General features: G+C 41.4%; 1 protein-coding gene across 1 annotated transcript in view; it reads left to right on the top strand.

Moving 5' to 3' along the window:
• The first annotated feature begins 1,075 nt into the window (after positions 1-1,075).
• The window catches only part of znf385b (zinc finger protein 385B), a 33,653-nt gene continuing 20,314 nt past the window's right edge, over positions 1,076-14,414 (top strand). Inside the window, 4 exon segments of the mRNA XM_026144659.1 lie at positions 1,076-1,103; positions 4,897-5,034; positions 5,131-5,274; positions 5,495-5,608. Coding sequence (XP_026000444.1) covers positions 4,899-5,034; positions 5,131-5,274; positions 5,495-5,608 — 394 coding nt within the window. The 5' untranslated portion in view covers positions 1,076-1,103; positions 4,897-4,898.

The raw sequence follows: 14,414 nt of genomic DNA, 5'->3' as shown, positions 1-14,414 counted from the left end.
GCCCCCTCGCTCAGTCGCTTAGTGCCTGAGCTCGGATCATACCAATATCAGGGGGGATTCACGCACAGTCGTAAATTCCCACAGTGTGCACTATGTGCTTCGAATATTGTGTGTACTTTTTGTTTTATACAGTTGTCAGCCAGGCATCTAACTATGAAAAAATTACACTCCAAAATACCCCGGGCTTCTGACAAAACAACCCGGGCTTAAGCCCCGTAAGCCACCCCCACGCTCCGCCCCTGATGCACAGCTCTGTTAAGGGCCTTCCACAGGATTTCAGGACTTTAACCAGGCCATTGCAGCACCTCGATTATTTTCCTTTTCAGCCATTCTTTTGTTTGCTGGTGTTCTTGAATTCATTGTCCTGTTTGAGCTCTAGTTGTCGGACAGATGGCGTCACATTTGACTGCAAATACTTTGGTGTCCAGAGGAGTTCATAGCTGATTCAGTGTATGCAAGATGTCCAAGACCAAATCATCACCCCTCCCCCACCGTACTTGATAGTTGGTTCCTCAGGTTTCTAGTTTGTTCAGATGCAACTTTGCAAACCTAAGCTGTGCTGTCATGTTCTTTTTAGAGAGGGATGCACTGATTTTTTCACAGGACAAAAAGAAGACAGTTTACATGAAGTAAACTGATTAAAAATACCCAACCAAATGAAACAAAAAATCCCAACACCATTTATTTGCATTTTTTTAAGCATCGATGAGGTGAAGCGTTCCAATTCAAACCAGTTTTAGACTTTTCTAGGAATCTTTCCACGTCCTGAGAATGTAACTTGTCACCTTTTACTTGTAACCAGATTTAAACATAAAGGGGTGTTTTAAAAAGCTATGAAGGGCCGACTGGATTTAGCTTCTTGGCATGACTAGTGTAGACAGACACCTACTTGCGCTCATTAATGTCACTTTGTTCATGTTTCTAACTAGGGATGGGTACCGGTGTCCGGTGCCATCATGGCACCGGTTCTGACATAAACGGTAGTAACCAGACCGAAAAGCAGCGCACATTTCGGTGCTTTATTTCGGTGCTTTTTTTTTCCTGAGCTGTGATACACTTTTAGCCAATTGTTTTACGTTTCCGAGGATAGTAGGCGGGGCCAGGTACGTACGTTCTGTTAGAGCAGAGCTACGGATTAAAAATGTCCAAGGCGAAGCGTTAAAAGTCTGGCTGTACTTCACAGCAAAATATGCAAACTCAGCAGCCTGCAACAAGTGCTTTAAGCTGATACTGTGATACTGTCAAAGGAGGTAACACCTCAAATCTGATGAAACACCTGGCGAGGCATAGCGTTTTTTTTAAAAGCCGAGAAATGCACCGTATTTGATGGCAGCAGCAGCCGTTCTACTCTGCGTGAGTAGCTTAATGTTGTTCTTGTGTGATTGACGTTGAGTAGGTTAACCACGTTATTACATTAATGCACGTAAGGTGAACTAGCAAACATCATCATAGCTACATGCAGCTGTCTTCTTGTTTGATGGCAGATACTCCCTTCACCCTGGCCAAAAAGGCTAAAATGACCAAAGAAAAAGTGGAAAACAGTTAAACATGAGAGGTTTTGGACAAAGTTTGTGTTTTTTCCATTGTTTAAGCACTGCTTCCAGCCAAGAGTGATACCATATATGCCCCATAGCTGCAGAAAAGGCTAACATTGTTATCTTTTTACAAAAAAACAGCTGAACATGAGAGGTTCTTGGACCAATTTTGTGTTCTCCATTCTTTAAGCACCGGTTTGAGCACCGGCACCGTTTCAAAAGTACCGATTTGGCACCGGTATCGGATAAAACCTAAACGATACCCATCCCTATTTCTAACAGTGGCCACTCATGTTAAAAGTGTGACCACTGGTAGAATAGAAGAAGCCCCAGCGGCCCTAATGGCGTTATTCCCATAGAGCACTGTTGTAAAAAGGGTGTGTAAAACTGTTGACACCTCCAACTGCAAAGAAGGCTGATTATTATGTTTTTGTATCTATCTTTTTAATCCATAGCGGTATTATAGCTCTAACTGGAGCTTTATTTGGTCTGCTTCATCCCAATGTAAAGTTAAAGGCTGAGTGTTATGATGTCTGTTAGGTCAGTGATGCTCAGTGGGCTGCACAGTATGGAAGCGAGGGGGCAGGCGGGGGGTTGCCATCAGCTGAACACTTTTAATTCAAATGAGTAGGTGCCATCTTTGAGTTTAGTATTCAGTTCTCGACATTCATTATGGTCTTGCACTTCTGGATTTAGCAGTCACAGTCTGAGATTCACACACTGACAGAGATGATGGACTGCATTTCACCGCAACATTAAGGACATGCAGATGAGGCTGAAACTCAGTCAGGTGTTTCTTTGAAGTCTTTTCCAGGTTGGTGAGAAGCTCTACCTGAACATATTTCTACTTTTCCTCATCAGTCACGAATTACATTGTTGCTTGACCAGTGTCAGTGTGTGTGTGTGCTTATGTATGTATGAGATTATAACCCACAGCTGGCCTCTCTGATTACTGACTGCCTGGTCAGCCTGGATTAGACACACACACACACACACACACACACACACACACACACACACACACACACACACACACACACACACACACACACACACACACACACACTCTACAACTGAGAAGCTAAACACACATTTCATTTGGATCTTGAACTCTCAGTTCACTGACTTAGTCTTTCTCTGTCTGCGTCTTACTTTGTGCGTTTGTGTGTGTGAGAGTGAAGATGTGTGCATGTAGTTACCTGTGTGTGAGAGTGTGTGTGTAACTCCCAGCTCAATAGAGCAGATATATTTAATCCTTCCCTTGCTGAAGCTGATGTCAGCATGAGCTGGCTCTCTCGCTCTGTGTGTGAGTATGTGTGTGTGTGTGCACGCGCGCGCACATTTTTGAAGCTAATTCATCACAGTGGCAGATTAACCAGCTGTCTGCAGAACATAAAGTCCACCACTAACAACCAGCTGGAAGAGGGAGCGAGACAGGAAGTGTCTCCTGATAACTGAACCGTGACATGGGTTGTTTTGTGTCTCTGCCTTACACATTAGAGTGTTAGTCTCTATTTACCTTTACAGCGCTAAATTCTGCATTACCAGTGAGCCTCAGTCTCTGTGTCTAACAAGACACAGGGAAACTGTGCATGACGAATTAACAAAGAAAAATCTGGAAAGTAAAACTAAGGGAGATGTTTCAAGCTACGCTCCTGTCCGATGCAGACTGAGCTAGATCTAAAACTGTCTTCCACCAGAGATCACTCCAGCTAGTCTCAGGCCACACCTGTTCTAGTGGCCAACCTCACAGAAATCCCATGGAGCTAACGGCACAATGGCAGGCTGAAATGGGCAAAGCAAAAGAACCCAAAAGGCTCAAATAGACAGACTTATGAGCCAAGGCAGAGCAGCATACCCAGCTCCTCACTTTGGGATGCAGAACAGTCAACAAGCAGGCAGTTGAAAAGTTGAGGAGGGGGTTCAAGAACAAGCCTTCTAGTCACAGGAGAGGCAGATGAGCAACGCAGCAGGTGACTGAAACTAGAGAAAAAAGAAGAAGTAGAACAGCTTGATTCTGACAGCAGTTTCTTCCTGTTGAAAGGGAGTTTTTCCCTGCCACTTTCACCAAGTGCTTGCTCAAAGGAGGTTGTTTGATTGGTAGAGTTTTCTCTGTGTTATTGTATGGTTTTTACCTTAAAATATAAAGCCACTTGAGGCCCTTTCTGTTGTGATTTCACGCTACATAAATAAAATGGAATGGGATGAGCAGGGCCTTTACTTTTATTCCTCGAGCTGCAAACACCAAATACCTTTCCTAACATTATTTAAGTCAGATTTCAGTAATTTAAACTTCACAATGGCTCAGACTATATGAATGTAATGTAACCTGTCACAAATTCACATGAAAAAAAGATTGTCAGCACTGTTTCACACATTTTTTTGTAAAAATTTTATGTTTTTTATGTGCAGAAACTATAGTTTCACTCAAGCATAATGAGTTATTTTGTGCCGCTGTGCACACAGACGAAATCGAGTATCGATAGTAGAGGGAAGTAGACCTTGAGTTAGTGCCGTAATGATCGTGTCCCTGTATTTATATGAGTAATGTACATTGTGGCAGTAAACCAAACTAAATGAGAGGGTGTGTGTGTTTTATTGGAGGTCATGTGACTTGGCAGCGCTGCCAGGACAGCAGATGGACGCAGTCATGGTTTGACCTACACACACACATATGTCATGCTTCCTCTCTCTCCTTTTAGTCATTACTTCATCACTTTCCCTGTGAGCGTTTGATGCTTCGCGCTTTGTTTCACTCGTGTCTGTCCGTCCACCCGTCCGTCCCTCAGTGAGTCTTCCTGTTTAAGACATCCCGATGTTTGGTGTCACCTTCACGCTGGCGCTGCAGGCAGAGCTGCTATGTTGAATCACTTCAGTGCTATTTTGTGACGTTTCTCTTTATTTCTTTGCTAGTGTCTTTAAGATAATCTCTTCTAGTAACACATATTAACTGGTGTGATTAGGAAATTCAAGTTTCAGTTTCTTTGAATGTCATCTGAGTGGATTTGCAACTTATTTAATTGAGAGTGACTCCTTACAGAGCTGGTAAACCTTTGGAGCTGGCACACTGACTCCTGATGTAGGCAAATTAAAATAACCCTAACCTTTTTGCACCGCTGTTTTATAGTTTTATATATTATTTTATAGCACATGCTTAGCTCATGTTCAGGTCAACAAAACCTGTATCATAAGGGTTTTTCTGATGGTCAGCTCTTCAATTCAAAGTGTCAAAGCTCATTCAAGTTAAAATGAAAAAGTAGATGTCTTTGGTGTTTAGTTATTTTAAACCTTAATGCAACTTTTGGGAGAATTATCTCCTAATAATTAAATAATTTGTGTTTCTCTCTCTTCTCGTCTGCAGGGATGAAGACTCCTCTCAGCCCCTCTCAGTTCCTGGACAGTGGTTACATCTTTGGCTTTGGAGGGATGTGTCAAGAGCTGATGGACACGCCCACACCTACGTCCATCAGTCTCTCTGTCCCACACGCTACATCCTCAGGTGACTGACTTGTTAAGTGACCGGCAGCACAGTATACCTCTGCAACTCAAGGCAAACGATGTAGTTTTCTCCTCTCGTCCCTGCTTTTCTTTTCAGGTCAGAGCGGGACGTACTCGCTGTGTGAGGTGTGCAACCTGCAGCTGACCTCTGCTGCTCAGGCCCAGCTGCACTACAATGGCAGGTCTCACCTCCGGAGAGTGAGACAGCTGCAGGCTGGAGACAACAGGCAGCAGGCAGCAGGTTTGTCATGTGACTGTCGTATCACAGCAGCGTCTGCATGAGCGCATGTAAAAATCGTACGATTAGTTAAATAACTGTTAATTGTGTTCCCCGAGATCCAAACAAAGATTTGAATGGAAAGGAAACTAAATAATAATCAAGTATAGCAGCAGCAGAGATTCTTCTTATTGTCGGCTCTTTATATGTTCTAATGGGTCTTTGATGTCTTTGATATGAGTAGGGGCCCAGTCCAGGTCTCTTCCCCAGGTCACAGGGCTCAGTTTTCAGCCTGCAGGACTAACTCCGACTCCCGGCTTAAGTTCAGGCCTCAGCGCTCCTTCCAGCACGACTGCAGGTAGGACCAGGGCGACATCTTGTTTTGCCTCACATTTTCAGTCATAAACTGACAGTCAGGTGATTCGTGTCCTGCGTGAGAGGAAATAACTAGTCTGTACTTTGCACTCCCATGCCAACCATCATGCCAGTTGTCAGGATACCCAGAGGGGCATTAAGAGCTAAACGGGACGTTAATTTGTAAAGTCTGACTGCTGTCTGCTGAGCAAGCGTGACTTTGGCTCATCATCATCAACAGCTGCTGCCCCCTGGGAGAGGTTACACTGTGGTGTGTGTGTGTGTGTGTGTGTGTGTGTGTGTGTGTGTGTGTGTGTGTGTGTGTGTGTGTGTGTGTCTGTGTGTGAATGCTAGATTGGAGATTGAGGTCTGACAGGATAAACTGAACCCGCAAGTGACATCATCACTGCAGTTTTTTACGCAGCCTCTGTATGTTTAGCTCCGCCTCAGCATCTGCTAGTTATGTCAGCATTGTGAGCTATGCTGTGGCTGCTGTTGTATAGGCTGTGAGTCCATTCACTCTAAAATATCTCTGTTAAATTGATTATAATTCAACAGAGCAGTTCGTGACGGTTCCCAGTAGCTCTCAGTGACTTTTGTAATTGCCCGACTTGTCTTATAGTTAAAATAGAAATTAATATATATGAATACCTCAACATTTTTAAATAAAATAAAATGATTTAATGGTTTGGTTTAGTCTTAGTATTGCTGGGTCCCAAATTGAAAGCAATCGTCTTTAGACTGAAAAGATGTAAATTCAGAATTTTAAAATCCTTATTAAAACCACAACATTAAAAAATCTGTAAGAGGTTTAAGAATATCTAAGTCAACTATTAATACAAATTATGAGGTCATACAATACAGTGTAAGTGTTCTGTGTAAAGTATTGATGGAATATGATACAGAATGTGGATAATGTACAGCAGGGATCGGCAACCCTAGGCACGCGTGCCACAGCTGACACACGAAGGGATAACTAATGGCACGGCCATAGCTGAACTGGCCATCGGGCTTACCGGGCATTTGCTCGGTGGCCCGATGATTTTTTTATTTATTTTTTTGTAACGGTATAAACAATCAAAGGTGGTGGATTGGCCAGATGCTGGCCGGTGTATAAAAATAACCCAGTTGTTTGGTGGTGGCTATGGCGTAGCTTCCACAGATTCAGTAACATTAGCAAGTGGTGGAGGCCAGCGGGTGGATGAGAGAAAGGGGAGGCAGGAGGAGAGACCCGAGGCAGCCGCCGGTCCGAGTGTCAGGTGAGCTGAACTTCAGGTAAGAAGTTATGACCTGCAGTCTATCTGGGTCAGATATAAACCAAGTTTAGGTGGAGTTTATTTTCGTTGTGCTGACTTTTTACTGTCAGTTACAATAACTCGTACTGCGTACTAGCTAGCATGAACTTTATTTTATTCATAAGTTAGTAGAGTTGCCAACCGTCCTGTAAAAAGACGGAATCGTCCCGTATTCAGAGAAAATATTACACGTTTCGTATTGAGGTGAAAAGGAACAGCTTGTCCCGTACTTCAGCTAGAATGAAAAAAAGACACAAAGCTGGATTTATTCTGCCTTTACGCTGCACAGCTGCCTCTTCTTCTCTCATTCTCTCCTCCTGCCTCTCCCGTTTCTACTTCAATCATGAAACTGATCAATGATCAGCTGATCGGCTTTTCTCTCTTGTTTGTTTATCGCCCACTTTGCGCCAGAAAGAGGAAACCAGCGGATATTGCGCTAAACAACAGCAGCACGTTTAAGCTTGATCAGCTGTTGTTAGAATTTATTTTATATTAATCTCTAGTATCAGCTGATGTTTGCTGGAGCCACAGCTGTAAAGCTGTTGGTCATGATATCGGTTTGGATATGTGGTGAGAGGGAAACATGCAGATGAAACCAGGAGATGTCCTTACTGGATCATCAGAGCTGAACAGGTGATGGAGAAACAGGTTTACCTTTTAGGTGACATGAATGAGTTGAAGGGAAGTTATGAACTGTTTCTGAGAGACAAATAACACCAGGATCCTTTTTTAGGTAGCTGACAGCTGGTAACTGTGCAGGGGCGGGTCTAGCAAAGTGTTGCCAGGGGGGCATGTAGGGCATTAACAGGGAGAGGGGGGCACAAAGAAATACTTTCTTATTTTCATTTAAAATGTCTCGCTGTTATTAAATAATTATCTGAAGCTTACAACCAAAGTTTTTATCTGATGTAAAATGTATAGAAATCATACATATACCAACAAGACTGTACATCACTGTCACAACAGCGTTTGTTTTCATTCAAAGGCTTTATGGCTTTTCCTATAATACCTGGTGGGCCGGTCTCTAGTCAAAATGCCCGGGCCAATTTTCTGTCCCAGTCCAGCTCTGGGCACGACACACAGTGAGTTAATCTGAGAAGGTGCATTAAAAAATAAATGGCCACACCAGCGGTGCACATCGCAAATTAGCTCGCACAGACACATTAGTTGTGCTGCTTCTTAATGACGGTATCTTAACTAACAACCCCAAGTACCAGATTCAACTTGTAATTGGCTAAAAATAACTTAGCCTACTGGTGAGAGGGACGTTGTTAGCTTTCCACATTCCGATGCTTCAGGAGCTTTCTGCTCAGCACAGCATCAGCACCACAGAAATACACGGATACATCCGTAGACTCAAGACAGAATTCACAATGTGTTTTCGGGACTTTCAGGTGTTTGTACCAATGTTTCCTTTTCTGATCAAACCAGAAAGGTTTAATGAGCAGTTAGATTTGTCTCGCATTAACTGGCTGAGTTAATGCCAGTTAATGCAACATCGAAGCAGCTGGAATCCACAGCTGTGCGTGTTCATGGAGCTTGCATTTTCACCTGCTGGACATCACTACCTGACAAGTTGAACTGTCTTCAGAACATTGCAGAGGCCTTATTGACAGTATTTGGCTCTACATATCTGTGTGAGCAGATCTTCTCTCACATGAGTCCTCAGGTAGCCGTCTGAAAGCTGGACACTCGGAGACCTGTGTCTCTGAGTGGGAGACCAGAGATCACATTAACATGTGTATCCCTGTATTAACAAAAATGCCATATTGGCCCAGTTTATTTTTCTTATCATTGTTGTAAGGAGACCATAAATAGCGTTTGCATTTTCTGTTGTACAGTTCATTTGCTGTTATGGATAAAAAGTGTCTTTTTTTTGTTTCAAAATAGCTGATAACTATTCGCTGATAGCTGCCAACATCTACGAACAAATATAGTGCTATGAAGTTCTTCTATATAGTGTGTAACTGTTCATATAGAGCATTATTAAATTTATTGCTAATGCAATCATATGGCACACTGACTTCTAAGGAAATTTTAGATGGCACTCATCACCAGAAAGGTTGCCGACCCCTGATGTACAGGATCCTAAATTGTTAGTCTGAATATAAAGATCAAACCCTTAACATATTAATTCCAGTAAATATATCAAAAGCATTTGAATTCTTTATAACAGAACAATAGCAGCATTTCTCGCAGCGCCTTCTGCTGGTGAAGTTACAGCTCACATGCCTCGACCCCATTTAGCTGTTTGATCGGAGGAGACTGGAACAGCTTCGGAGCTTCCTCAGAGGTTAAGCCCCGCTTCTTTAAAGTCAAGCTGCTGGTCAGCAGAGCGAGAACGTGTTGTAAGATGTAAAGGAGTTAAAGTGGAGCAGCCAGCAGCAGGTCATTAAACTGGGACATGGCACCGCTTCGAATCCACCCCGACATCTCTCAAATGCATTGTGAACGTTTGGACGTCTGCGTGGAGACTAATACATTTAGTCTCCACGCAGAGCTGCTGTCACGGCATCTTTGTGTGACTCTTCCTGTCGGACTGTTCCAGTTTGTTGCTGAAAACACAAAGACGCAGGACACTTGTAAAAGTGTGCTGTAGTGTCGAGTGGAGCGAGAAACATACACCCACTGACACCTGTGTGTGTGCGAGTGCAGCAGATGTAATTATATACTGTGTGTCCATATCAGTGTGCAGGGTACAATAACGCTGATTAAAGATTAAATCTCTCTCTATTGGACACACACACACACTCAGCCTGAATGATCATGTCGTGCTCTCTTTCTCTCTCTCCATTACGTGATTCTCACTCAACGATGAAAAGCTCTTTGGCCTGAACTCAGTGCTCCTCCAGGCCAGGCTAAGTGTGTATTTGTGAGTGTGTGCGGTGTGTGACAGTGACCTGGCTGAGCAGCCTATCAGCAGTCAGGTCGGATGACATCACAATCATTGTGCTGCAGGAGGGCATTTGCTGCTATCAGTGAGCTCCAGAGAGGATGGCTTCCATATAAAACTGCTGTAAATCAGAAGAGCAGATTATTTTGTTTCTAGATCATCATTCGGCTGGTTGTCCGAAGACGCCGGGTCCATAGAGTCAAGTTTGTCATTTTCTTTTCTGTTTTTCTTCTCCTTGCACGAAGAGTAGACCTCAGAAGTGCTCCAAAGTTACAAACTGTCAGTAACGGAAGGACAAAGTTATTACTCACCAATCTGAGAATTACCCAGACACTTTACTCAAGTAGAAGTATCACAATAGTTTAAAAATGCTACACAACAAGGCTTGCACTCAAGAAATAAGTACTGAGTCTGACTGACTCTATCGGTTCTGTCTATTTACTGGGTTGCTATTACTGACTCATGACTATCAAGTTATGGAAATGAAATTAAATGAATAAATATAGTAAAATGTAGTAGTGCTAAGTGATTCCAGTTCTGCCCGGAGAGAAGCCTGTATGTAATGATGCAGGTAAAACTTGGTCAGGACATTTGATGATATTATTACAAACCAGGAAAAGATGAAATACCACAATTAACATTTTCTGTCAAAGACATGTAATAATACATGAGTAGAGTAAAAGCTTATATCATAACTTCTGCCAAAAAAATAAGAAATACCCACAGAAACTGCAACAAAATGAAGAGAATCTACTAAATATGTGCACAGAATCTATGTGGGTAAAAATTCAAAACATGAATTACATAACAGGAGGAGGAGGACTGCATAAGATGGTGAATCATCCATGAATAATGCATGGATAATTGGAAATTCATGATCCTGATATTAATAAAATTAGCTAGGAAGCCAAATGGAAGTCATGGGTGTGTCACCTGCTGCTTTTCAGCTTCGTCAGGTGAAATTAAGTCTACTAAATTAAAAACATTTCCACATTGCAGATTTCTAATAAAAATACAGAAAACAGAGTCAAATATCTCAAACCAAAAAAATACTAATGGGACTGTTTATGAGCTGTTGTGCCAAAGTGGCTCATTATGTCAGCAGAAGAGAAGGAATATTAAAAAATAACCCTCAGGTTTGAACTTCTCCTGTGGCAAATCATTTTCTGGATCAACAAGTCTGCACTTTCAAGGCAGTGACAAAGTGCAATACTAATTCCAATTTGGAGCATGTTCAATAACAAACTTAAACACACACTCAGCTTTATATTCCTGTATGGTTTACATTAATGTTTAATGAACCAGCTGTGGGGAGTCCTCCACTGCCAAAACTGCATTGTTGTATATCCTGCCTCCTTAAGGAAGAGTTTGATCTTGTTGGATAAAGAAGATAAACGTCACACCCTCATCCACCTATTTCTCAACAAAATGATTTTAGTATATCTACATCTACATACACTAGTGTCTGTCTCTTTTCCTGTGTAAAGTACTTAAATTGTCAGTCCTTCTGTATGTGACCAGTGTGCAAACAAATACACTCTCTGGCCACAGGTCATGTAGGCATGTGTACATGGTTGAGACGACCTGCTGCAGTTCACCCGAAGCATCAAAATGGATGATAAAGCCGCTTTAACTGACTTTGAATGTGACACAGTCCTTGGTGCCAGATGGGCTGGTCTGAGTTTCTCAGAAACTGCTGATCTGCTGGGATTTTCCCACACAAGCCCCCAGGACAAGCAAGGTGTACCTAATTAAGTGGCGAGTGAACATTTTAAACTGAACCCATCAGTTAAGCTCAGGAAAAACAAAACCACAAATGGAAAAAATGTGTTTTTAGCTTAAAGGGAAAGAGAGCCGTGACTTTTTAGACCATGAAGTGTGGATGTGCTGTACTGAGTGTACTTACAGTATATTTTTTTGCGTCAGTGGCAATTAGTGACCACCAGGAGGCAGCATACACACTTGTACCCGCACAAAGACACATTTATACACCCACAAATTCGCTAATTAAATGAGTGAATTCCCATGATCCACTTTCTCAGTACAAATGAAGAGATTAACTCACATGAGACTAATTACATTTACAATATTACAGCTCCTCTCCTCTCTTCCTTACTCCTCTCCTTCATTTCTTTCCTTTACTTCCACTCTCTTTCTTTCTTGTTTTCTTCAGATCTCTTTGCCTCCTCCATATTCTTTACGTCTTTTCTCTTCTCTTCCTGTAGAAGGTATTCTTTTCTTCTCTTCCCTCTTTCTTCTCTATGTCTGCAGTGTTGCTGCTGAAAACAACAGCAGCACTGTGCATGTGCTTTTTGTTGAAAGTTTCTAATTTGTTTACTGCTTTAACTAAATGTATTTTGGTGATGTTCTGAAAGGGTGAAGGAAGCACTGCGTTTTCCATTTCTCGAAGAGGTGCGGTTATGAATACTCCGTAGAGTTTGTTTTTAATGAATGTTTGATTTTAAGAGAAGATAAAGCTATTTTATAGGGATTATTTGGAGTCAGAATTCATGTGAATGCACTTTGAAAAGTGGGTTTTGTGTTTGGAGTTTATAGAAAAGGGTGAAAGGGAAAGAGTCCTGGTAATTGTAAAAACTGAGTTTCTGATTGGATGCTTCTTACGTACAGTGAAAATGTCAAAATCAACCCTCTGTTTTTTACGAGATCTCGCAAAAGTTGAATTCCAACAATGGCGGCAGCTACTTAGTTGTAATATTACTCTTTCTGGGTAACAAAATACACTTTTAAGATATTTTGAGGCGTGAATGTAGCTGTGTAAACGTCATATATCTGCTCGGTTTACAAGACATCACATATTTGCAAAAGTGCTCCAAAATTTTCGAGATGTATGAAACTTTTTGCGAGATCCCGAGTTTGTTTTGCGAGATCTCGCAAAAGTCCGTCTTCATTTTTTTCTTCTCCCATGTCCCCTGCGGGGCGCCGTAGTTTTTCCTTTTGTCATCTGACTGTGTGTGCGTGAATAAGCTAGCTCTAATTAGCTCTCCTGGGCTAATAAAGGTCACAGTGTTGTGCTGCTCAAACCCCATTCATAATAAGCAGGGAAATAAAGAGTTATTAATAGGCACATATTGAAACAGTGTGTGCATGTTTGTTAGACAGCAAAGGGGTAGAGCAAGTGTTGATGTGTGGTCTTGTGTTGATGTATTCAGCAGTGTATGAATAGATCCTGCTGATGGATTCACACACTCATAGTGCTGTATGGTGATGACAACAGGCTCAGCAGTAGCGACCGGGTACGATCAGCTATGAACCAATGATCTGTGCCTCCCTGACTATATCCTTGACCACTAACCCAAAATAATTCATGACCATGTTGGTGCTAAGACACTGGTAAAAGACTAGTATGACCAGTATAAAGCTGATGCATGCAGTATGGCTGGGCTACACAGCTTAAAAGCTGATTAGTTTATTGACTGCTGTCAGTTTTGGCTTCGCCCAATCTACAATGTACCAAACCTGTGTCGCGCTTTCTATCAGTGGTAGGTCCACAGTACATAATAATTATTGTATAATATAATAAATACAGATAGAATAGTGTGTAATGATGTGAATCGTTTTGTGTTGTGTGTCAGAACAATTAAGGGGGATTGCTGAATGAAAACAGGAGGAGTGATCGTCAGGCCTGCAGGTATCAGGCTGTGATGTTCACCTTTATAGTGGACAGAAATTATTTTTTGGAGTGGCACAAATAATTAGAGTCTTATTGAATGCAGAACAGCTGATTGTTCTGTAAATAGTTTGAAATGGTTATAAAAAAAAGAGTAAAAGGCAAATGGGTGCAAGTAACTTTGTTGTTTGCAAAACTTGTGCATATGATTTTAGAATTGACAATTTATATTTGCATGTAAAGTTATAAAATATGATTCAATAAACATGTTTGTGGTTGTTACAGTAAAAAATATAATTTTTTTCTACTCGGATTTTATGTTTTTTCTCTGATTTTAGATAAATTGTGTTAATACAGAATGTCAAAATGAAAACATAACTGTAAATTCAGACATGTGAGGTTGTGCTGAAAAGGATGATACCAAACAAGGCAAAGTAAATAGTTTTTAAAGGTGAAATATAGAAGTAAAAGCAAAGTAATTAAAAATTGCCAATTACACCCTGGCCCCATGGTTAAACGTTTTTTTTTTTTTTTAAAGTAACACAATAGTTACTATTCAAGTAATTAATTACTTTTAGAATCTTGTAACTCAGTTACTAACTCAGTTACTTTTTTGAAGAAGTAACTAGTAACTATAATTAATTACTTTTTCAAAGTAACTTGCCCAACACTGGTCATGATGGCGTTCAGTTGCAGTTTTGTACGTGCACGTGGACAGAGATAATTGCTTATGCGGACACTTTTTTTTTTTGGAAACTGTTTGCGTGGACATGATATTTTTGAAAACAGTAGAGGACAAACCCTGTTGTTGGTCAGTAGATAAATAATTTGTTGATTTATTCCTTTCCTTTTTTTTTTTTTTTTGTCATGATGCCACAAACTGCGAGCGAGCGAGCAACCCGGTGACACAGAGAGAGACAGACAGAGAGAGAGAAAGAGGGATTTCCACTGAGACACAGGGGCTGTCATCACCGTTCACCATGAATATCATCAC

This window comes from Astatotilapia calliptera, chromosome 16, assembly GCF_900246225.1.
Source record: "Astatotilapia calliptera chromosome 16, fAstCal1.2, whole genome shotgun sequence".
In the NCBI taxonomy this organism is placed as follows: domain Eukaryota; kingdom Metazoa; phylum Chordata; class Actinopteri; order Cichliformes; family Cichlidae; genus Astatotilapia; species Astatotilapia calliptera.
This window is presented reverse-complemented; position numbering and strand designations above follow the sequence as displayed.